This window comes from Eschrichtius robustus, chromosome 7 (genome assembly GCF_028021215.1).
Source record: "Eschrichtius robustus isolate mEscRob2 chromosome 7, mEscRob2.pri, whole genome shotgun sequence".
Lineage (NCBI taxonomy): Eukaryota > Metazoa > Chordata > Mammalia > Artiodactyla > Eschrichtiidae > Eschrichtius > Eschrichtius robustus.
In genome coordinates, this window is record NC_090830.1 from 112,846,984 (window position 1) to 112,870,121 (window position 23,138).

At 49.5% G+C, this 23,138-nt stretch overlaps 2 protein-coding genes across 4 annotated transcripts; both read right to left on the bottom strand.

Moving 5' to 3' along the window:
- Positions 1-32: 32 nt before the first annotated feature.
- Positions 33-7,154, bottom strand: CUEDC2 (CUE domain containing 2). Of its 3 annotated transcripts, none has more exons than XM_068548460.1 (9): positions 7,024-7,154; positions 1,954-2,040; positions 1,460-1,603; positions 1,304-1,365; positions 1,095-1,216; positions 827-1,009; positions 624-685; positions 441-501; positions 33-356 (listed from the first exon to the last, which is right to left on the bottom strand). In XM_068548460.1, exons 2-9 carry the CDS (start codon positions 2,025-2,027, stop codon positions 210-212), a joined length of 855 nt encoding a protein of 284 aa, XP_068404561.1. In that variant the 5' UTR covers positions 2,028-2,040; positions 7,024-7,154; the 3' UTR covers positions 33-209. The 3 variants fall into 3 exon arrangements, 2 of the variants coding, with proteins under 2 accessions (XP_068404561.1, XP_068404560.1); XM_068548459.1 differs by having other exon boundaries at positions 441-528; XR_011074524.1 differs by having other exon boundaries at positions 327-356; positions 441-536.
- Positions 7,155-11,261: 4,107 nt separating this feature from the next.
- On the bottom strand, positions 11,262-17,545 carry C7H10orf95 (chromosome 7 C10orf95 homolog). Its single transcript, XM_068547907.1, has 2 exons — positions 16,856-17,545; positions 11,262-12,347 (listed from the first exon to the last, which is right to left on the bottom strand). Exon 1 carries the CDS (start codon positions 17,543-17,545, stop codon positions 16,886-16,888), a length of 660 nt encoding a protein of 219 aa, XP_068404008.1. The 3' UTR covers positions 11,262-12,347; positions 16,856-16,885.
- Between the last annotated feature and the right edge of the window lie 5,593 nt (positions 17,546-23,138).

Consider the following 23,138-nt stretch of genomic DNA (forward strand, 5'->3'; position numbering starts at 1 on the left):
CAGCTGTGAAATGACCAGAATGCACTCACACCTTCCTGGGGCTACCTTTACTGTGCCCATGGCAGCTCCAAGAGGAGGTTAACACTGTGGAGCAAGGAAGTAGGGAAAGACGGGGGACAGGAGTTAGGGCGGGCCCTGTGTGGAGGTGTAGGGCTCCTGCATCCCTCTGGGATCTGAGCCTAGACGGCTCCGGCAGTCTGGCGAGTGCCTCAGTGGAAGCGGTACTTTCTGGCTGGCTTGAGGTTGATGTATGTGGCCTTCATCTCCTCAGCCTCAGGGTTCCGCACATCTTTGAATCGCTCCCCTTTGGTGCTCACTACCTGGTTGTCGATGTATCGGATCAGCTTCTTGGGAGCCTGTCAGGCAATCACGTAGTGAGTAGCAGAAGCCAGGAGACAGTTGCACCCACTCCATGACCCTAGGAGCCGTGACCGTCTCACCTCCTTAGGAGTCATAGGCCGGTGAATCTTCTGATCCTCTGCGCTATCCACCATCATGTACCTGCCAAAAACTGGCTGGGTGAAGCTCCTGCCAGCCTAGGAAAACCCTCTTAAGGGCCAGGCCCGGCCAGGCCCGGCCCGGCCCGGCCCGGCCCAGCCCAGCCCAGCCCAGCCCAGACTCACTTCTGCAGGATGAAAGACTTCAGCTCATCCTTTGGGGGGCCTCTGAGACGCCTGGGCAGGTCCTGCAGAGAGAGGAAGCCTGTCTAGGGCCTAGGGTACCAGCAGGAAAAGCAAATGGGGATAGGCTAGGGGCGGGGGCTTAACACTAAGGTGGAACATAGCTGAGGTTACATGGGGTTGGGGGGGCGTCTAGCAGAGGATACCTGGTTGGGGCCATCCCAGGCTGGAGGCCCCTCCTCCTTCCCCTCTACCAGCATCTGCACAGCTTCTTCCAAGTCCCCTCGAGCTTTGGCCAACACCCACTGGGCCTGCTCCACCGAACAGGTAGGGAACACCTCCAGAAGTACGTCCACCCCTGGCAGCAGTTCCTCCTCAGCGCCAGATGCCTGTGGGCATAAATGTTGACAAGAGGCAATACTTCCTCCTTTCCAGGGCCCTAGCTCCCTCATCGGTACCCTCCTCTACCAGTACCTCATCTTGGGTGTCCCCAGCAGCAGTCGGAGAAGACATCGTCTCTTCTCTGAGCCGCTGCAGAGGCTCTGGGGAGACAGATACCTGACCTTGGACCTCAGAGCTCTGTGGTTGCAGGTTCTCTTAAAGAGGCAGAAAGAGCAACAGGTTTGCCAGGGCTTTGGAGGATGGGGGTTTGAGTCACCCAAGTGCCCGATTCCCAGACTCACCTTTGTTCCTGGCACCACTCAACTGCCCTGAGAGCTTCTGCATCATTTCCCCTATTGTACCTCTGAAAAGGCAAGGAGGGCGGTAAAAGGACAACTCTGGCCACCCTCCACAATCAGCCAGCCCTCCTCCTCCTCTTGGTCCCAGCCAGGCCCCACCTGGGGATGTGGGCGAAGCCAGGCACATAGGCCTCCATCATCTCAGTGAAGGCCTCCATATCGAAATTCTCCTCCGATGGGCCTGAGGGGCCCAGGTCCTCAAGGACCCCGAGCACATAGGAGAAGATGACCTCATCCAAGCCGCTGCAGGAAGGGGACAGGACAAGCCCTGTTACCTCCAGCATTGCCACCTAGCCTGGGACTCCAGCCCTCGGCTTCATGGGGTCCAGGAGCCAGACCTCAAGCCTTAAGCCCAGAAGAGTATCCCACCCCCCCACCCCCTCAGAGCTTTGGTTTCCCATCTGTTCAACAAGAGTGACAGGAACAGGATGAGAGGTAAGGCCATACCAGCAAATCATAATCAGCCCTCCTCCACCTGAGGAATAGGGCTGAGTACTTCCCACCCCAGTCTTTCCACTGGCCAGGGCCCAGAGTACTGCCCAGCAGCTCCAACTCTGGCCCCAGCATGACCCTTCTAGGAGAGCAGCTTCTACCTGAGGTCAGCCTCTGGGAGGTGCGTCTGAACAAAGGCAAGGAGGGCTGCACTGACAATCCTCTCCAGCTCCATGCTCTCTCCTCTTCTGAAGGGACACAAGACAGAGGCTTGTCAGGCCCTCTTCTGCCTACCCCTGCCCACCAGGTCCAGGGGCGGCCAGCTCCTCCCTCCTGCCCTGCTGTGGAAACCATTTGTTGATGTTGCCCATAGCTTCCAGTTCTTCAGCCCTCCCCCGCTCCCTCAAGCAGAGCCACAGCCCCCTGCCTGCCTGTCTCTCCACCTCCTCCAGCCTGAGACAGGGCAGGACACTGTCTCAGGAGAAAGTTTCCACAGTGGACGTTTCCCTCCCACCTCCCCCTGACCTCTCCCCATCTCCCCACCCCATTCCCCAACAGTAGGCCTAGACCCTCTGGGAAGAAGCCAAGGTCTTGAGGTCACATGCCTCCTGGCTGAGGAATCCCATCACTGAGAGGGCCACTTGGCCCCCAAGTCCAACCACAAGGGACCCATTGTCCAGCCCCCCAAGGAGCAGGCCTCAGGACTTAGCACAGCCGTTCCCCCACCCAGAATGGGCCACCCACCCTCTGCACAAAGGGGCTTTTCTGGCTCTGGGGCCCAGATAGAAGGGGAAGCCTTTCATGAATTCTCTCTTCCTGCCAGGTCCTTGCCCTTCCCAGCAGCTTGGGCCTATCTACGGAGGACTTTCCATCCTCCTTCCCAAGGCCTACGGAGCCCTACAAGATCTGGCCTTTGCTTACCTCTCCAACCTCACCACTCCCTCCTCGCTGACTCCACTCCTGCCCCAGCAGCCTCCTTGCTATTCCTCAGACTTGCCCAGTTTCTTTCTACCTGTCTCCTCCAGATATCCACATGGCTCATCCCCTCACCTCTGCCAGGGCTCTGCTCAAATGTTGCCTCCACAGAGAGACCTTCCCTGACTAACCGACCAAAATTAGGCATTCCCCATACTCCCCAATCCCTTACTCTGCTTTATTTTCTATATAGCATATACTACAGCTCCATGTTATCTTTATGTTTATTTGCCTGTTGTCCTCCCCCACAGAATGTAAGCTTCAAGAAGAGGGAGTTTGGGGTTAGGGGGGTACTTTGTCTTATCCATTGGTATAGCCCTAGTACCTAGAAGAATGCCTGCACTTAGTAGGTGCTCGATAAATACTTATTGACTTATTTCATTCCTACTTACATGCTTTTGACTCCCTAAAGTCTGTATTTGGTAGCCAGGAACATTTAGGTGGTAAAGAACTGCTCCAGACCCACAAGTCCAAATGTCAGCTCATTATCCCACTCAGAAGACTCAGGGGCACCTCAAACTGGACGTACCCCCAACTCACCATATCCTCCCGATCTGTGTACTCCCCCTCCAAACAGGCACCTCCTGTTTCACCGGCTAACGTGACTCACTCAGCTGCCGAACCTGAAACTTGGGGGTTACCCTTGATTTCACCCTCTCTCAACCCCTGCTGCAATCAATCAATCACCAGGTCCTGTTGAATCTATTTCCTTATTATTCTCCATTCTATCCACTTCTCCCCAACTACAGTCTGGCTTCCGCTCTACTAAATTTTCTCAGGCTAAGGGCATGAGTTACTTTTTCAGGTTTTGGTCTCATTAGGTTGAACCATATGAACTTGCCAATATTAACCTGTTTTTGATCTCAAAAAGAAAAGAAAAAGGGAATTTCTTATAGTTTCACCTAATATTTGCCCTTTCAAGCAGCACCAATGTTGCTCTAGGAGGCATCACATCCTCCTATTTCTCTTCTACCTCTCTGGCCATTTCTTCCCAGGCTCCCTTCTCTGTCCCCCTCTCCTCTGCTTCCCCCTAAATGTGGCAGCAAAGTTCAGGCTCAAAGCTGGCTTCTCCTTTCTCGTCAGTCTGCACCCTCTCTCTCTGGAAGATCTCATCTGGGCCCACATCTTCTTGTACCAACTCCATGTCACCAATTCCCAATGTCCAATCCTCTAGTTCAGTCTCCTCCTCTGAGCTACACACTTGTACGTCTACCTCTCTGATACCTCCATGGGGATGACTTAACATGTCCCAAACTGACATTCTCCCAAGTCTTTTATTCCTCCAAGGCTGTCCTCAGTATACGCATGTCCACGTACCCAGCTGTTCCTGCCACAAGTCTGGGAAATATCATTGACACCATCCTACCCTTTGCCTTCTCACATCCAATCAGTCACCAGGCCCTGACCATTATCCCTCAACATATCTACTTCTCTCCATCTCTACTCCCACTTGGCTCCAACTCTTGCCTTAACTGCAAGAGTTTCCTAAACGTTCTCCCCACTACCATCTTTCCCCCAACAACCTATTCTCCACAAAGACCATGGCTGTACAATATTTACCAAAAAATCACACTTTTCCTGCTTAAAATCTATCAGTGATTTCCTGCTTCCCTTCAGATAGTCCAGATTCTTTTTGTGGCCCTCAATTCAGGGCCTTACTCCTGCCTACATCTCTCCAGCCTCACCATGCACCACGCCGCCCCGGGATCACTCCCCTCCACCCCGGCTTGCTTTCAGCTTGCCAGCACTCCAGCTTTTTCACGGCAAGGGTCTTTGCACAAACTGTTTCTTCTGCCTGGGCAACGTGCCACCTCCACCCCTTCACTTGCTAACTCCTCTCACCTTTCAGGTTTCAGCTTACAATTTCCTTCAAGGGATGCTCCCCTGACCCTCTAGAACTGGTTTGGTCTCCTCTATCTTACACCCTCATTGCAGACTACACTTTTCCTTACTTAGCAGCACCTTTTACAGCTATAATTAAAACATTACTGGGGCAATGTTTAATGTTTCTTCCACATGTTTCATGAGGGCAGAGACTACACACCTGGCTTATTCATCAATGTACACTCTGTCTCCTGTGAAGTAGACACTCAATAAACAGTTACTCCCCACTTTAGAAATGAAGAGATTGAAGCTCAGTGGGTTTAATGACTTGCCTAAAGTCACCTGGTTTGACTGTGGTAGTCAGGAGATAAATCCAGGACACCTAGTTGAGTGAGTGTATATTCTAGGGGCTACTCCAGGGGATGGGGAGATGTCAAGACCTCCAATTGGGTTGAGATAGGGTTACCATCTATTATCGCAGTTCCCTTGTCCCCTGACTGGTAACACAGAGTTGCTGTGACAGCACAGGGGTCGCTTAGGACAGCAGAACTGAGAAGCCCTATCCTACCAGAGGAGGCCAGCCTCTTGCTCCAGACCCTAGCATAGGCCCTGGGGAGGAAGAGAACTGCTCAGACAGGGCATACCAGATCCCATCATGCAGCTCCCCCAAGAAGTCAGCCCCCTATGGAGACCTACATCCACCCTGGGTTATACCAATCCTGGCTGCTGGCAGTTGCCTGCCAACCTCTGCTGGGACAAAGGCCCATGGATGCTGCATGAAAGCTTCTAGGGACGAAGCTCTCAGGGATGTGTCTGATGCCCCTAGGTTTCTAACCAAGGTCCAAGAGCCGGGGAGTTATTATTAGGAAACACCCCACTGTGCCCAAATAAAAAGTCTTCCTGCCCTGAGCTTTTGCTCTAGCTTGTCTCCTAATGGAACATCCCCCTTCCTCCTGTTCTTGGGCTGCCCAAACTTCACCCAGCCTTCAAAGCTTGTCACTTCTTTTTCACCCTTCTCCATCCCCCTAGGCTTCCTCAGTATCTCTTTCCTGCCCAGAGGCTTCTCCTAATATTTCTCCTCCATAGTCCCTAAGCTGGGGAAGCTGCAGCCTGAGCAGCCAGCCTTCTCCAGGGTAAGAACATGATTTCCCTGAGACTTTTCAAATTCTGGATATAGCCCACAGAACCCCATTACTTCCTGGGGGCTCCAAATCAGGGTTCACTGGTTAGTTGCACCCATGAAATGTGATTGTCATCCTGTCATGAGTCCTGTTTAAACACCTCTGATGAAGGTAAAAATATTTAGCATTTACTGACTGCTTACAATCTATCAGGGATTGTTCTATGCATTTTACATGTATTAACTTACCTAATTCTCACAATTACCTTAACATATAGATACTAATATATCATATTGATATTATCCCATTTACCCAAAAGGAAATGGAGGCACTGAGAGGTTAAGTAACTTGCCCAGGGTCACACAGTAAGTTAATGGCAGATTTACACCCAGGCAGTCTGGCTCATTGTTAATCACCACACTATACCACCTTTCATGATGCAAATGGTCAGTCCCCAGCCTGTAATCTGATCCTCTCCTGCTTGGCTGGCCCTCTTGCCTACTTCAGAATCTTTGCTCACACCATTCTCCCCATTCAGAATGTCTTTCCCTTTGCCTCTCACTCTGCAGGCCTCACATCCTCCCTGGAGCCAACCCTTACTGCCCCATCCTCACTGCCCCCAGCTGGCCTGAGAGCATCCCCAGGACCAAGCACAGGCCTGGACTTTCCAGATGTTCCATAAAACCCCCCTGGACAAGTTTAAGTGAGACTGGGGGAAGGAGTACCATGTTGTTCCCTTGGGGTGGGGAGGAATCCTGGGAAGCAGAGTGGAAGAAGTCTGGGGCACTCAAGAGGGTCTAGAAACGAGGTCTTCACTGCTTCTCGCAGCCCCTACGAAGCCCAGCTCCTGGGGCCCTAGTCCCATAACGCAGGTTCCAGAACACATCATTGTCCCCTGACCCCCAAGTCAGGTCTTAGAGGAGCCAAGGACACCGATGGGTACACAAGGGATTCCGGCATCCAAAGTCAGGCAGGAGCACAAATGGGGGGAGGCGGGAACACAGGAAGTGGGACCACGATGATGGCCGACCCCTGAAGCAGGAGCTCCCTAAACGAGCTAGCGGGGTACCCATAAGCATCCAGAATAGTGGGCCCGAGGGCACAGGGATGCGGTTGCGGCCCTGAGGGACACATGACGAGGGAGGCCTGGTCAAGCTAGGATGTGCCTTGATACAGGCCAAGGCGAGAATCAGAGATGGGGGGTCCGGCGGGCCCCAGGGGTACCGTGGGGAGACACACAGGACGGGTACCCTGGGTCAACGCTCTCCGCGACTCTCCTAGCCCTGGGCCGGGGCCTGGAAGGGAAATCACCTGCTCCGTCGGGCGCCGCCGGCGACTTGTCCCGCGCGGTGCAGCTCTCATCCCCCAGCCCCACCAACGAGATCAAAGGCGGGGCCCAGAGCGGTTTCTTTCCAGAAGCGCTGTGGTAGCCATTTTTAAGAAGGGCATGCCCACAACTGGGCGGGGCTTCTGCTACCATTCTCATTTGTCTCAGAGCTTTGGGCGAGCTCCCGCGGCGGCCATTTTTGTTGAGGGCAGGGAGGAGTTAGGCTTGGAGGTCCAGCCAGTGGGTGGAGTCTCAGTGACTGACTGTATCCCCTCCTACTGCCTTGTCGTCTGCCCAGACAGGAGAACATTTTGACCCCACCCAGTGTCTTCCCATCCGTCTTACTTCCTCGCCCCCAAATCTCCGCCCTCAAATCCTGTAGCTTCCCCACCCCCACCCCGCCCTTGTCTCTCCCTCGTTGGTTCTTGTGGCCCTACTCCTAGACCCAATGTTCTTCCCCAAATCCCGTGTCTCTCCCTCTTCGTGTCCAGTCCATATTCAAGCCCTGTCACCCAACAACTATTAGGTGCTGACTTACCCGCCATGTCTATCTCTCCTTTGTATTCTCTTAACAGCGATGTTTCCCCAAGATTAGTGTGGGTTACAGGGTCTGGGTCTTGGGACCTGAAGCCTGGTTTGGATGGGGGAGGGGGTGGCAGCAGGTGCTCTGAGCGAGGATCCACCTGAGCGCAGATCCAGGACGGCCTGCAGGCCATGCCCACCCCCAGTAACTTCATGCCCGAGTTGGCAGGGCTTCTCATTTAGGACAGGACGGCTGAAATCCAGTACCCTGTAAGGCCTCAGCTTCCTCTTTCTCTTCCTGCTATGGAGCTTCCCGGTGCTACCCTGTGGGGAAGCCCATAGCCTTCCCTTCCCAAGAACCCTTTAATGGGTCATGAGGGAAGGAGTTCCATTCAAGGATGAACTCTCCCATCCCCGATCAGCAGGGATGAGCCTCTTTTCAGGGCTAGTCCCCTTGTGGGGCGCTGGGGACCCAGAGATTGTCCCTATCCGCAGGAGCTCATAGTCCAAGGTAGAAAGTCCCATCCTCTCTTCCCTAAGGACTGAGGCAGTGCCAAAATATGGAGAAAAAGGGGATCACTGCTCCCTCTTCCAGTCCTGTCCCTCACAGCAGCCTCCCACCTCCCCACCAGGATCCTCTGGCCTCAAAGAGAGCAAGATGTTGGCTGCTGGAGAGAGGGGGCAGGAAAGGGGAGGGAAGAAGGAGGGAGCACCTTTGGCGACGCGTCTCCCATAAAAGCACTGCTGCTGCCAGCCTGGTGCTGCTGGGGTTAATGAGGGGTGGGGCGACAGCCACTCTGAACTCTGGCCAAGCAGGCCACTGGGAAAGGGGTGATGGATTAGCTGCCAGCCCTCTAAAGACTTGGCCATCGCTCCCCTTCCCCAGTCCCCTATCCTCCCTCCCCCTCCATTGCACAATACTGATGACTCTTCTCTCCCTACCACCCCCATTACAGGAATTTTCAGGTTTCCTCAGAAGAGCTGTCCCTAGTCCTGGCTCAAGACCCTTGTGGCCATCCCTGAGGCATACCATTCCCCCTCCCCCACGGCCTGTTTCTTGAACAGCAGTTGGATGTAGCTACATATTATCATGGGAAAGAACTTCCTGAGCTTTCGGGGAAGGATGATGGGAAAGACCATTTAGAGGGAGCCCCTCAATTCCCAGTTCAGACCCTGGAGAGTCTCAACTCTGTGCAGCAAGGGTTAGGTTTTGGAGTCAGAGGACAGAGGGTGGGCTGAGGAGAGGGACCACCACAGGCACAAGGACACACACAAACTGTAAGGCAGGGAGGGGATCCAGGGAACACTTGTCCTTCTCGACATTCCATAGCAGGCTGGACCTTAAGCCCCTGATTTGCTGTCCCCTCAGGTCTCAATCTCTCTCCACAGGATGGGAAAAAACTCCACTTACGCTTTGGATGGTGCTTGACGCTACATGAGGTGAAAGGAGGGATAGCGATACCTCCTCTCTCCCCATTCCGTCAAACGAATTCTGCAACTGATGCTGGGTCTCCTGAGCTGGTGGGAGGAGCTAGAAGCCTGCGCTGAAGCTTCCCCTAGCACATCAATTCCCCATCATCCAACCTCAGAATGAGGAAATTGGGCTTGAATTAGGCATAAAGAGCAGATTTCCCAGACATTAAGAGCAGAGAAAGAACCCAGCTGGCTGGCCTCAAGGGGTGGGAGGGACTCAGAGACTGAGGTGAGGAAGGGAATGCTTTGAAAGATGGGGGGGGATGAGGGGGGTCCCCACTCTTGCTTGAGGTCAGCAAGGGCTCTCTGGGCAGGGTGCCTGGCCCTCCCACACCTTCCTCCTTTCTCAGAAGAGCTGGGATGGGGCGGGGGCGGGAGTTGGCTGGGGCGGGCCCTATTTAAGGAGCAGTCTCTGGGAGCATCACTGTAGATCCAGCTCCAGGAGGGAGAGAAGAGGCTTCATGGGTAAGTGCAGAACCCTTTCTCTCAACGCAAGCAGGGTGGGGGTAGGGTGACTCCTGAGGCTGCCAGCTTGCCTTTCCATCTCCAGGGATAGGCTGCAGGTCTGCCCTGTGAATGGGAATAGCACCCCAGCCCTCAGTTTAACTCCATAGAAAGTCAACGTGTGTTTCAGGAAAGTCTTTCTCTTCTGCTCCCTTATCTATCCCAGGTACTTCAGATCTTCACTTCAGGTGGGGAGATTTTCAGGGAGCTGGGACTCCTGGACCTCTCTCTATCTTGGGGATCCACATTTTGTGGGTCCTCTTTGGCTCAGGAAGCCACTCATTCTCTAGAGAAATACCCTTCTCAGTGTACATGTTCTGGCTGTTCCCCTAGCCCCTTGCCCATCCAGTTCCACATCTGGCCCCACCAGGAGCATTATCTGGGCAGGAGATGACGGGTCTGACTCTGCAGTACCCACGGAATCCCTACCACAGCCTTGAGTCCCCTCCCCTCATATCCTACATCAGTATCCTGTTAGAATTTAGAGAACCCTTACCTCTTTCCCTAGCAATGGGCCCCTATTTTCAGCTCCAAGCTCAGACCCTCGATGGGATAGGAGGAATCTTGAGATCCCAGGTTCCTCTTCTGACACATCCTGGGAATGGGGGAAAATTCACAGAAGGGATCACAGGTGGGCAGCATCAAGGCTAAGAGAACTTCGGCCATCTGGCTCTGAGAACTGAATTCCATAGGCTGTGAGCTCTAGCAAATGCCCTGGGGACTCAGTGCTGGTGCCCGGCTGTGCTGTACTGTCAATACTGAGGTCCTGGGGGACCTGCTGTCTCAGGCTCACAGCGTCCCAGCCAGGTGCTGCCACCTGCCAGAACTTTTAATAACTTCGAGTTACTCTTCTTGTCAAAGACTTCAATGGCTCCCCAAAACTCCTCACCTTGCCATTAAAGTCTTTCAAAGTATGGCCTCCACTTAGCTTTCAAGCCTGATCTTCCATTGCTCCCTGGTTATAACCTGTCTTCCAATGAAACTCTGCTACTTCCTGCTCCTGCTGCCATGCTTTTATTCATGCTGATCCCTCCTCAGTTCTTCCTGGGACACCTCCATTCCATCGCTATCTGCTGGAATCCTATACATCCTTCAAAGCCTCTCTCAGATGCCTCTTACAAGAATCCGCTCCAACCCCTCAATGATGCATATGATCTCCTACAAATCCTCCACACTCCGCTTCCAGTGTGGCTTGATTCATGAGCCCCATAGTGTCTAGCCCTGTGTCCTACACAGAGTGGCTGTTCAATAAACGTTCCTTGTATCTTGCTGAGTGTGTCTCATGTATGAAGAGGCAGTTTGGCCTAGATGTTAAGGCTACAGTCAGATTTCCCAGGTGTATTCTCTGTGTGTACCCTTGGGTAAGTTGTTAACTTCTATCAGCCTCAGTTTTCTCATCTATAAATGGGAATAATAATTATATCTACATCAAGGTTTTTGTGAAGATTATAGTTTTTGTACAGCTCTAGCACGATGCCTGCACATAGTAAGTTCTCAGTTAAGTGTGTGAGATTGCTATGATTCTTTTTTTTTTTTTTTTTCTATTTTGGCTGTGCCATGTCACATGGCATGCGGGATGGTTCCCTGGCCAGGGATCGAACCTGGGCCTCCACTGTGAAAGCACCAAATCCTAACCACTGGGCCACCAGGGAACTCCCTGTTATGATTCTTATTATCCTCCCTTCAGTAGGATGTGAGCTACCCAGTTGGGAGGTAGGATAGGGTTTAAAATTGGTCAGTCAGGGTTTATTGAGCAAAGGGCTCTAGACCAGATGCCAGGGTTGGGTAAAGCTGGGGCGAGGCCAGGAGGAGAAGGCCATCAAGATGAGTTTGGTAGCCCAAGCCCTGCTGGGATCTAGAAGCTCTGGATTCCCACCTACTGTGTGACATTGGGTGAGTCACTCCTCTCTGGCCTTGGTTTCCCAGCGTAAGGTCAACTGAGGAGGTTGGGCCAGGTGAACAGTAAAGTCCCTGGCAGCCCAGATGTTTTATGAGTTCTAAGCTTCTAAGGGTTAAGTTCAAAGAAAAGATCAAACAAAGAAGCATCTAGGCTCCCTGCAGGGCTTCCTTACATCCTTAGGGCTGAAGCAAGCACTGGGGTTTGGAAGGATTGGCATGTTGGACTGAGCTGAGTGGCAGTACTTCCTTCAAAAAGCCTGTAATTGGGGGCCTCCTCCCTCACTGGAGCTGGGGGATAGGGGTACATTGTGTGCAGTCTCTGGGCATTTCCAGGGCATATGTGGAAGACTTGGGGGAAGAATGTGAGCAATGCGGATTCTCAGAGATGGGGGAAGTGTTTTTTTTTGTTTTTTTGTTTTTAAATTCCTGTGAATGGAATTTTTGGGGATGTGTACTTAGTTCTTTTTTTAAAATTAATTAATTAATTTTGGCTGTGTTGGATCTTCATTGCTGCGTGCAATCTTTCTCTAGTTGCAGCGAGCGGGGGCTACTCTTCGCGTTGTGGTGCGTGGGCTTCTCACTGCAGTCGCTTCTCTTGTTGCAGAGCACGGGCTCTAGGCACGGGGGCTCAGTAGTTGCGGCACGTGGGCCATAGAGCACGCGGGCTTCAGTAGTTGTGGCTCGCAGGCTCAGTAGTTGTGGTGTGCAGGCGCAGTAGTTGTGGCTCGCGGGCTCTAGAGCGCAGGCTCAGTAGTTGTGGTGCATGGGCTTAGTTGCTCCGCAGCATGTGGGATCTTCCCGGACTAGGGCTCAAACCCATGTCCCCTACATTGGCAGGCGGATTCTTAACCACTGCGCCACCAGGGAAGTCCCGAGATGGGGTAAGTTGAGAGACTTCAAGGGTCTGGACCTGAGACGATAGAGAAGGAAGGGGATTCAGAACACACCTAACTTGGTATGAGACTCATGATTTACTTGAAACCTGCCTTGTTTCAAAAAAGGATTTGAGGAGGCTTACCAGCATGCAGACAATTCTCTAAGATTAAAACATAAAATCTGTGACAGAGTACATTTTAAATGTGTATCCTTTTTGATCCAGAGATTCAATTTACTTATTATTGCTATTTTTATTTTTAGTTAGAAATTATTTCAAACTTAAAGTAGCCAGAATCGTACAAAGAACTCTGGCTTAGCCTTCTACCAGATTGACCAACTGTTAACGTTTTGCCATGTTGCTTTCTCTAATCTATAGTCCTCATTCAAATCTCGTTACTTGTCCCAACACTGTCCTTCACAACAATTTTCATTCTGGTTCAGGATCCAAAACAGGATCATGCGTTGCATTTAGTTTTCATGCCTCTTTCTGTCTCCTTTGACCTGAAACCTTTGTCTTTTATGACATTGACATTTTTGAACAATTTTCTCTCAATTTAGGTTTTTCTGAGGTTTCCTCATGATTATGCCTTACTGCTGAACTGATGTTGTATTTTTCAGTTTAACATATCAGAGAGCACATGATGTCAATTTGTCTCTGTTAAAGAAAAAATTTTAGGGACTTCCCTGGTGGCACAGTGGTTAAGAATCCACCTGCCAATGCAGGGGACACGGGTTCAATCCCTGGTCCGGGAAGATCCCACATGCCGCAGAGCAACTAAGCCTGTGCGTCACAGCTACTGAGCCTGCGCTCTAGAGCCCGCGAGCCACAACTACTGCGCCTGCACACCACAACTACTGAGCCTGCGAGCCACAACTACTGAAGCCCGCGTGCTCTAGGGCCCACGTGCCGCAACTACTGAGCCCACGTGCCTAGAGCCCGTGCTCTGCAACAAGAGAAGCCACCTCAATGAGAAGCCTGCACGCTGCGACTAGAGAAAGCCTGTGCGCAGCACCGAAGACCCAATGCAGCCAAAAATAAATAAGTAAAATAATAAATTAAAAAAATTTTTTTTAAAGGCACTCATTAAAGATGGTAAGAAAGACTTTAAGAGGGACTACTGCAATGGGGTTAAAGTGTTATCCACCAGTTTTCCCTATTATAGTATCACGTTACTATTTTTTTTCAGGTTACTATTTTAAAATTTGTAATTAATAAATATCTTATTGGAACATATTTGAAACTATATAAATATCCAGTTTCTCATCAAACTTTCACCCATCAGTTTTAGTATTCAGAGATGATCCTCACCTGAATCAATCATTACTCTGATGATTGGGAATGGTGATCTTCTAATTTCATTATTCCTTCTACTATAAGGAAGAGCTTTCCTTTCATATGTATTTTTTAGTTAGTATTAGTATGGACTTAGGGATCCTTATTTTATTCAGCAGGTTATAATCTGTTACTGTGATTATTTGTTTCAATGCTTAAATTGTCCTTGATTTGGTCAGTGGAAGTCCCTTCAAGTTGGCTCCTTTGTTCTTTTGACATTTTTGATCAGTCCTTTATTTTCTGGCACAAGTTGTTCCAGTCTCATCTTGTACCTTCCCTGCCACAGCCTTGGAATCAGCCATTTTCCCAAGGGGACTGGTTCCTTTTAGTGGAGAATGTAATTTAGAACCAAAGATCTAGGCACCGGCTGTGCTTGTGCTGCTAGGGTGGCATTGTTCAATGATTCAATTTCTAATTCTAAGACTTCAGATTCCACAATTTAACACTTGTGTATGTGAATAAAGATGCATATTCAAGGACATTTATTCTCATTACCCTCACAACTTCCAAATAAGACCCAGCCATCAGCTTATTTTTTGCCTGTATTACTTCAAAAGCCTCCTAACTGCTCTCCCGATTTTCAAAATGGCCCCTCTATAGTCTCTTTTCCACACAGTATCCAGAATAACTTTAAAAAAAAAAAATCTCATCACATTTCCACCTGCTCATAACCCTCCATCCCCTAAGAATAAAATCCAAAGTTTTCTACATGGCTTCAAGGTACCACAGGATCCAGCCTCATCTGTAACCTCATTAATTATCACTTTCCCGCTCGCTCACAGGACAAGGACACCCCAGCCAAAAGGTGTTTGTACTTGCTTTTCTCCCCCAGCTATTCAAATGGCTCGTAAAGGTCTTTATTAGGTCTCCACTCAAGAGTCACCTCTTCAGAGAAGCCTTCCCTAACTATCCTGTTGAAAACAGCACCCCATTACTTATCACTGTGTGACATTACATCGTATATTCCCATTTGCTTGTTGTCAGTCTCTGTTTCTCTACATTACACCTCTAAAGTAGGCTCCATGAGGGCAGGGAGTTGTTTGGTTTTTCTCCCGTAGCACCAGTGCCTAGAACACTGCCCAGCAAACTGTGGGCTCTCAAATGCCTGTCAAGTGAATAAGGATAACTTTCATTCCTTGGGACTTTTGCACCCACCATACTTCCTGCCTGGCTTCCCCTCATCCTTCTCTTTGCATGGCTAGCTTCTTCATATTCTCTAGATCTCAGCTTAAATGTCTTCCATAAGGACAGAAACTGCCACGGCTGTCTCATTCACTATGGTATCCTCAGGGCCTACCACAGTTCCTGGCAAATAAAAGGCACTCAAGAAATTTGTTGGATGGACTTTTAATAGCTAAAAACTGGAAAGAATCCAAATGCTATAGAATATTGGATGACTGTTAAAGAATGAGGTAACTCCATGTGCATTGGCATAAAATGATGTCCAAGATATACTTAATGTATAATGCAACAAGCAAAACTGTGCAATTCATTTTATGTAATTAATACTAGGTGAACAGAAAAAAACAGTAAAAAATACTAGATTGGACCTCAGTGATCATTTGGGGGTGAGGGATATTAGAACAGATTTTAACTTCCTATTTTATAAATTTCTGTATTGCAAACTACTTTTTAAAAACAAACACTACCCTTTGAGCACTTAGTACATGACAGGCACAGTGGTAAACATTTTTTGTGCAGGATTTCACAGTACCTTCTCAATAATCTTATGAGATAGGTCCTAATACCATCATCCCCATTTGCAATGAGGAAATTGGTTCAGGGACATTAAGCAATTCATCTAAGGTCACACAGCAGACCCATCACACTACAACACCTCCCTGTGTCTTATAATTTAAAAAAAAAAAAAGGAAAGGAAAATAAGATGAAACTAGGGGTAACAGTTCAGGATCAAGGTTTTACACAAAAGATTCTAAGCAAATTTGGCTCCCTAGAAACCAGGGCAAATAGAAAAATATGATCAATTATGAGATCCTTGGTGATTCAAAGATAAAAGCAAACCACTTATCAGCAGAAACAGCTTTACCAAATGCTGAGGTTTAATAGAACTTCTCCATGAAACTCATAAATACAGCAGTGTCCAATCAAGTGATCTACAGCTTCAATAACATACCTGTATACCCAGGTAGCTAGCTGTTGGCCAACCACAAATGGAAGTTCAGTGAAAGCAATTCCAATAGGAGCCAAATTTATACAGCCTGGGCATCAGATCTGGTGGTCTGGCCAGACTCTTAGTTAAAATTGGATGTGTGGCCTAACCCTCCAGCAAACTCCTATAATATTGCAAATTCACCCTATTAAACGCTGTTAGCAAGAATCAGGAGACAAGAAGTGACATTCATCTTAAATTTCAAAGTTGGTAAATTTTCCAGGTAGGCTGGGTTGGTTTTCTTCTTCTTTTACAGATGAAGAAACTGAGGCTCAGAGTCTAGAAAATGTCAGAGCCATTATGGATCTGATTATGGATCCCCTCCTCAGCCTTCCTCAGCCATGCTTGTCATCCACGCCTCAACAAAATAGCTTATGCCCTCAGAATCTCTCTGGGGGTGGTGGGCCTCAGGACCTAGAAGAGTGTCCTCTTGCACTGGAACGGAGCTGGTTAAGGGAGAGTGAGGCCCAGCCAGTGAGGAAGCACACTTTTTCCAGAGGTCCACTCTAATACTCACCTCCAACACCTTGTACCCCAAGATGGAAAGTAAGGCTCACATTACACAGATGAAGAAAAACCCCCATCCCCAAGCATAAAAATGATCTTGAAGCCTACACTTGACTTCACTCATTTATTTACTTTTCTTACAAGCTGGGGATAGGTGGGCCCTCAACTTGGGGAGTTTGGAGAGCTTTGCTGGAGGCAGGACAGGAAAAAGCGAAAGTGGGGGCTTATTGCAGGGCAGGCTTCAAAGGGGAAGAAGATGGGGAGGAAGGAGAGAGGAAACAAAGGGTTCAGGCCCTCCTTCCACCACACACTCAGGCTTCCCAAGCCCAAGTAGAAGGAAGGAGTAATAGGACACCCACCCAGAGATGTCCTTGATCCATTCTCGCCCTTGCCCCGCCATCCAGCAATAACCTGAGAGAAATCAAGGAAGTGCAGGAAGTGGGCGGTGGTTAAAAAAAAAAAAGAGGTGACAGGTGCACCCAGCCCCAGCGCACAGCTGTGGCGGCAGGAGGAGAGACGCGCGCGTGCTCACCCTGGCCGGCCGCCGGGCCTCGCGGCGCCCTCAGCTCAAGTCTTTCCTCTTCTTCCGGCGGCCGCGCTCCGCCGCTTCCCCCGCGGTGCTGCTGTCACCGCTGCAGCTGCTGGCTGGCCGGCGCAGCACTCGCCTCTCCGTACGGTACTCGGTCTCGCGCACGCGCGGCGCGCCCTGCAGCAGGAACTCGCCGCCGCGATAGGTGACGCGCACGTCGGTGCGTGGGTACGTGCCGTACGCTCGCCGCAGCTCCCGGCGCACGAAGTCCGGCAGCTCGAGGCGCGGCCCGAGCGCACGCTCCACGCGGCCCCATCGCAGCTCAGCTTGCAGGCTGCCGCCTTCCGGCCACTGCGTCCCGTTCTCGACCGCCGCCAGCCCCGCAGCTGCGGGCTCCTGCAGTGACGGCCCTGGGTAGCTGGGCGCTGGGAACGGCGGTTGCAGGGCCGCGGCGTAGGCCTGCGGGAAGGCCCACAAGGGCGGCGTGACCACTAACGTCGCGCCCGTGGCGTGGAAGCAGTGGTATTCCCGCGGAGCCGTCCACTCGCCCGCGCTCAGGCTCGGGGGCCGGCTGCAGAAGTTGTGGGCCTGAATGGGGGGCAGCAGCGGAGGGGCGGGCAGGTAGGTGTAGGTGAGGTGCTGCAGCAGAGGCCAGACGTCCTGCCCAGGCGCCAGGCAGCAGTATGTATACATGGTGTGAAGCTCAGGCGGCCGGCATTGTTACTGGGATCTCGTCCTGGTCCAGACCTGGGGTAAGGATGTGGGGTGTGGGTACACTTTGTTCTCATCTCCACCACCGACCCTGGGGCCTGGTTACCTGGGGCTCTGGTTCACAGCAGGGGGCCCTGCACGTGTGCCCGACTTCGGGGAACTCTTCCTAAGGAGTTCAGCTCCCACCTCACCTCTTGTCCTAGGGCTGGACCCAAACCCCAGGCTCCCAGCAGGCAAGAAGGACCCAAGCCTTTTTCAAGCCCCCAGTCTTGAAATGCTCTTCCCAGGTAGCTCCCCACTCACTTGTCTCCTTTAGCCTGGGGGAGCTGGTCCCAGCATTTGGGGGAACCAGAGAGATCCAAGAGCGGGGCTCCTCTCCACCACTTTTTAGTTGAGCTGCTCTCCTCCATGCCCTGCCGCAGCCACACCTCCCGGTTTCCAGGCAAAGGGAAACACCTTGAGCTGGCCAGGAGCCAGCCAGCTTGTGTCTACACTGGGTGACCCTGCTGGTCATACCGGCTGCGACTTAGACGCTGAGGTCTGTGCTCAGGGATGCCCGCAGCATCACTGAGGACATCCAGTGGCCTTTCCAGTCAAGTTAGCTCCCTGTTCTCCACATCCCCTTTTTCCAGCCAGGTGGGTTGAGTTATCCTAACATTTGAGTGAAGCTCCTGCACATCAGGCAGTGAATCAAGTTGCTTATGAGCATCTAACTTCAAGTTTACATCAACCCTAGGAATGAGGTACTAATATTTTTCTGACTTTACATAGCAAGAAGCTGCTTGCTTCAGATTTGGTACACAATAAATGTATTCTGTGACTGGGGCTTACGTAGGTTAAGTGTCTTGTCCAGACTCACACAGCTAGTTATGGTAAGGGCAGAATTCAACCCCGTGTGTCTCAAGACTTGTGCTCTCAACAATAGCCTAATCACCAATCCATGCTGGGGCTTTTTTCGGACTATCTGACAATCCTCCCCTCTAGAATGTTCCATAAGAGCTTATAACTTTTTTAAAAAAGAACTTCTAATTCTTATTAGCCACGTGAAGAACATGGTGGTATAATTCTCATTTAATAGATAAGGAACAAGAGATTCAGAGAAGTTAGGCCACTTTCCCAGGCTCACATAGTCTATAACTGGCACAGTGGGATTTGAACCCAGTGCAAATGATTCCAAAGCCCAGAAGCTACTTGGGTGAAGCCAGAAAGGTTGCTTCGTTCAGATGGGTTGAGCACTGTCTGAGCTCCAGTCCCCTCTGGCTGCAGGTCATGCCTTTCCACCTCTCTTCCCCAGTGGGCTGGGTAGTAGTTGCTGCATGATTAAAATGGATACCCTCTTCTAGTTTCTGGGCCGCCAGGCCATCATACTTTCCTTCCCCTTCTTCTGTTGACTTAAGCAGCATCATGACTAACCCCCATAGGTTCTCCTAGATTCTCAGCATCCCTCAAAGCCCAGCTACCCTCTGAGGAGGTCCCCCACACTCAGCCTGGTGATGTCACATTTCTTTATACCTGACTGAGCCACTCTGTCAAGTCTAATTCAGGCCAGTGGCCTAGTGAGAACAGCAGCTAGGACTAGGTTAGGGTATGTATCTAACACGCCCTACCCAACAGCTCCAAGAAGGGAGCCTCTCCCTTAAGAACTGGTCCCAGGACATAGTGTCCTTTGTTGGGGGAGGCCTCCCACCCCCAAGATGTCCATGGCTTAATCCCTGGAGACTTGTTAGTATGTTATATTACGTGGCAAGGGGGAATTAAGGTTGCAGATGGTATTAAGGTTGTTAATTAGTCCTTAAAATAGGGAGATTATCCTGGATTATCTGGGTGGGCCCAGTGTAATCACAGGAGTCAAATGTGGAAGAGAGAGGCTGAAGAGTCAGAGTATGTGATACTAAGAGTCAACCAGCTCTTGCTGTTTTGAAGATGAAAGGGGTCATGAGCCAAGGAATGCAGGCAGCCTCAAAGCTGGAAAAGGCAAGGAAATGGATTCCTCCCTAGACCCTCCAGAAAGGAATGCAGTTCTGCCAACACCTTGACTTTAGTTTATGAGACAGAATTCCAACCTCCAAAACTGTAATAGATTTGTATTAAGCCACTAAGTTTGTGGTTATTTGCTAGAGCGTTAGTAGGAAATTAGTATACCTCCCCACTCCTATTTATAACTTTGCCCCCTCTCCAAATCACAGCACTTGAGGAGTGTCCAAAACTACCTATTATAGACTGACCTCACCCCAGCCTGGAGCTCAATGATGGACCCTGTGTGACTGGCCAGTTTCTCCCCCATGGGGATCTGGTCATACCTGGGTGGGAGATGAGGAGAGTGTGAGACCAAGCTCAAGTTGGAGCCTGGGACAGTGAGAAGCCCGCGTTTTAATATTGGTTCTGACATGCTTGCTGAAGGAGACTGGGGAGGCAGTCTTCAGGAAAAATGAGAAGAATAAGGACCAAGCTGTGAGTTTCTCAGCATTCATTCACCCTGATTCCAGTAACAGCCCCCAGATTTTTTGGGTCCCACACCTTGTCTAGTCTCAGGAAAGTGGTTCTGGGGGAGTTGGCTGTAGCCCATCCTTAAATTGCCTGGGTGATTTAGGGCTAAACCAATCATCACTGTCGTCCCTCAGGCCATAGTGATTGGTTTAGGGTAGCCATGTGACTCAATTTGGGCCAATGGGAGCCAAGCCCAGGGCTTTGTTCTCTAATTGCATGGAGTGAAGTGCTCTCTCCCCTGGACAGAGATCTGAAAGAATGCAGTTCTGAGTCCAGAGGTGAAGATCTCTCTGAGCATAGAGCTGCAGAAGAAGTGGAGCCAAGGGTCAGAGAGAGAAACTGGGTCCTGATGACATCGTTTGAATCCTGGACTTTGAAGTTACATGAGCCAATCAATCCCCTTTTTTCCCCCTCTGGTTTTATTGAAATATAGTTGACATACAGCACTTATAAGTTTAAGGTGCACAGCATGATGATTTGACTTCCATATATTGTGAAATGGTGACCACAATAGGTTTGGTTAACATCCATCATCTCATATAGATACAAAAAAAAAAAGAAAAAAAATTTTTTCCTTGTGATGAGAACTCTTAGGGTGTATTCTCTTAACAACTTTCAGCTATACCATACAGCAGTGTTAACTTTGCTCATCATGTTATACATTACATCCCTAGTATTTATTTATCTTATAACTGGAAGTTTGTATCTTTTGATCACCTTTATCCAATTTCCCTTTCCCCATAAATTCCTTTCCTACTTAATCTAGTTTGAGGGAATCATTTTTTATACACATAACTGGTTGTGTTTACTTCATATAATTTTTTTTAACATCTTTATTGGAGTATAATTGCTTTACAATGGTGTGTTAGTTTCTGCTTTATAACAAAGTGAATCAGTTATACGTATGTCCCCATATCTCTTCCCTCTTGCATTACTTCATATAGATTTAACCACAAAAGACATAATGAAATGGGCATTTAAAAAATTATTTCAAAGCACCATCATGTTAGTCTTTAGAAAATTGAATGTTTAGGTTATTATACTATGGAGTGAAGTCTTCTGTTGCTTGCATCAACAATACACCCTGACTGTTTTCCCCCCAGAATTTTATTAGGAAAAATTTCAAAATTCAGCAACCTGAGTAGTTTCTGATCAGTGACCCCCACGATCAGAGGCTCTTTTGTGGGCAAAGTAGAGGATGGAGAGAGTCTGGAAGCCAGTCTTGGAGGAGGTTCACACCCTAGTTTAGGAAAACTGACAACCAAAACAAGATCAGGGAATGGAAAAGAGACATGGGAGTAGATTCATCTGGACTTGATTCCATATAACTGCCTGGATGGAGAGGGGAGGGTAAAGGTGGATGCACATGTTTTTAGCTTGGTCAGCTGGGTGGGTAGTCAAGACGATCCTGGAAATAAGAAACACTTGGGGTGATCGGAAGTTGAGGGAGTGCTGGGTTCAGGTGGGACGTTTGGGAAGCTATCCAGCAGCAGTTTTATATTCAGGCTGGAGATGGGAGGTGGAGTAGTCATGAAGGAAAGGTAGTAGGTGAAGTTACCAGAACAGCTGCTACCCTGGCCCATATTACACTGTGTCATCATGGCTGCCAATTTGTTGCGTTCCACCTATGCCTTTTGAGGGCAATTGAGGTATAGTTCATGTACAATGTTATATAAATTTCAGATGTATAACATAGTGATTCACAATTTTTAAAGGTTATATTCCATTTATAGTTACTATGAAATATTGACTATATTCCCTGTTATACTATATATCCTTATAGCTTATTTATTTTATACATCGTAGTTTGTACCCCTTAATACCGTACCCCTATCTTGCCTCTCCCTTGTTCCCTCTCCCAACTGGTAACCAATAATTTGTTCTCTATATCTGAGTCTGTTTCTTTTTTTTTTTTAAACTACTTTTTAAAAAAATTAATTAATTAATTTATTTATTTTTGGCTGTGTTGCGTCTTCGTTGCTGAGCGCAGGCTTTCTCTAGTTGCTGAGAGTGGGGGCTACTCTTCGTTGTGGTGCACGGGCTTCTCATTGTGGTGGCTACTCATTGCAGAGCATGGGCTCTAGGTGCGCAGGTTTCAGTAGTTGTGGCACATGGGCTCAGGAGTTGTGGCTCGTGGGCTCTAGAGCTCAGGCTCAGTAGTTGTTGTGCATGGGCTTAGTTGCTCCGCGGCATTTGGGATATTCCCAGGCCAGGGCTCAAACCCGTGTCCCCTGCATTGGCAGGCGGATTCTTAACCACTGCACCACCAAGGAAGTCCTGTTTCTTTTTTCGCATATGCACTAGTTTGTTTTATTTTTTAGATTCCACATAGAAATGAAATCATGCAGTATTTGTCTTTCTCTGACTTATTTCACTTAGCATAATACCTTCCAAGTCCATCCATGTTACTGCAAATGGCAAAATTTCATTCTTTTTTATGGCTGAGTAGTATTCCATTGTGTATGTGTGCATATATATGTATATATATAAACATGTATATACACATATATATATATGCTCACATGTTCTTTTTTTTTTTTTTTTTTTTTTTTAATAAATTTATTTATTTATTTTTGGCTGTGTTAGGTCTTCGTTTCTGTGCGAGGGCTTTCTCTAGTTGTGGCAAGCGGGGGCCACTCTTCATCGCGGTGCGCGGGCCTCTCACTGTCGCGGCCTCTCCCGTTGCGGAGCACAGGCTCCAGACGCGCAGGCTCAGTACTTGTGGCTCACGGGCCTAGCCGCTCCGCGGCATGTGGGATCTTCCCAGACCGGGACACGAACCCGTGTCCCCTGCATTGGCAGGCGGATTCCAAACCACTGCGCCACCAGGGAAGCCCCTGTTCTTTTTTTTAATATTTATTTATTTGGCTGTGCTGGGTCTTAGTTGTGGCACGCGGGATCTTCATTGTGGTGTGTGGGATCTTTTAGTTGAGGCGTGTGGGATCTTTTATTTGAGGCATGTGGGATCTTTTAGTTGCAGTGTGCAGGATCTAGTTCCCTGACCAGGGATCGAACCTGTGCCCCCTGCATTGGGAGCACGGAGTCTTAGAGGCTGGACTGCCAGAGAAATCCCTAGGCTCACTTGTTC

Bases quoted from the DNA above. Each gene is read 5' to 3' on its own strand.
- CUEDC2 (XM_068548459.1), bottom strand. From the start codon at position 2,027: ATGGAGCTGGAGAGGATTGTCAGTGCAGCCCTCCTTGCCTTTGTTCAG. The intron at 1,604-1,953 runs GTAGAAGCTGCT...CCCTTCCTGCAG, and splicing joins CTCCCAGAGGCTGACCTCAG to CGGCTTGGATGAGGTCATCT. The intron at 1,217-1,303 runs GTGAGTCTGGGA...TGCCTCTTTAAG, and splicing joins GAGTGGTGCCAGGAACAAAG to AGAACCTGCAACCACAGAGC.
- C7H10orf95 (XM_068547907.1), bottom strand. From the start codon at position 17,545: ATGTATACATACTGCTGCCTGGCGCCTGGGCAGGACGTCTGGCCTCTG.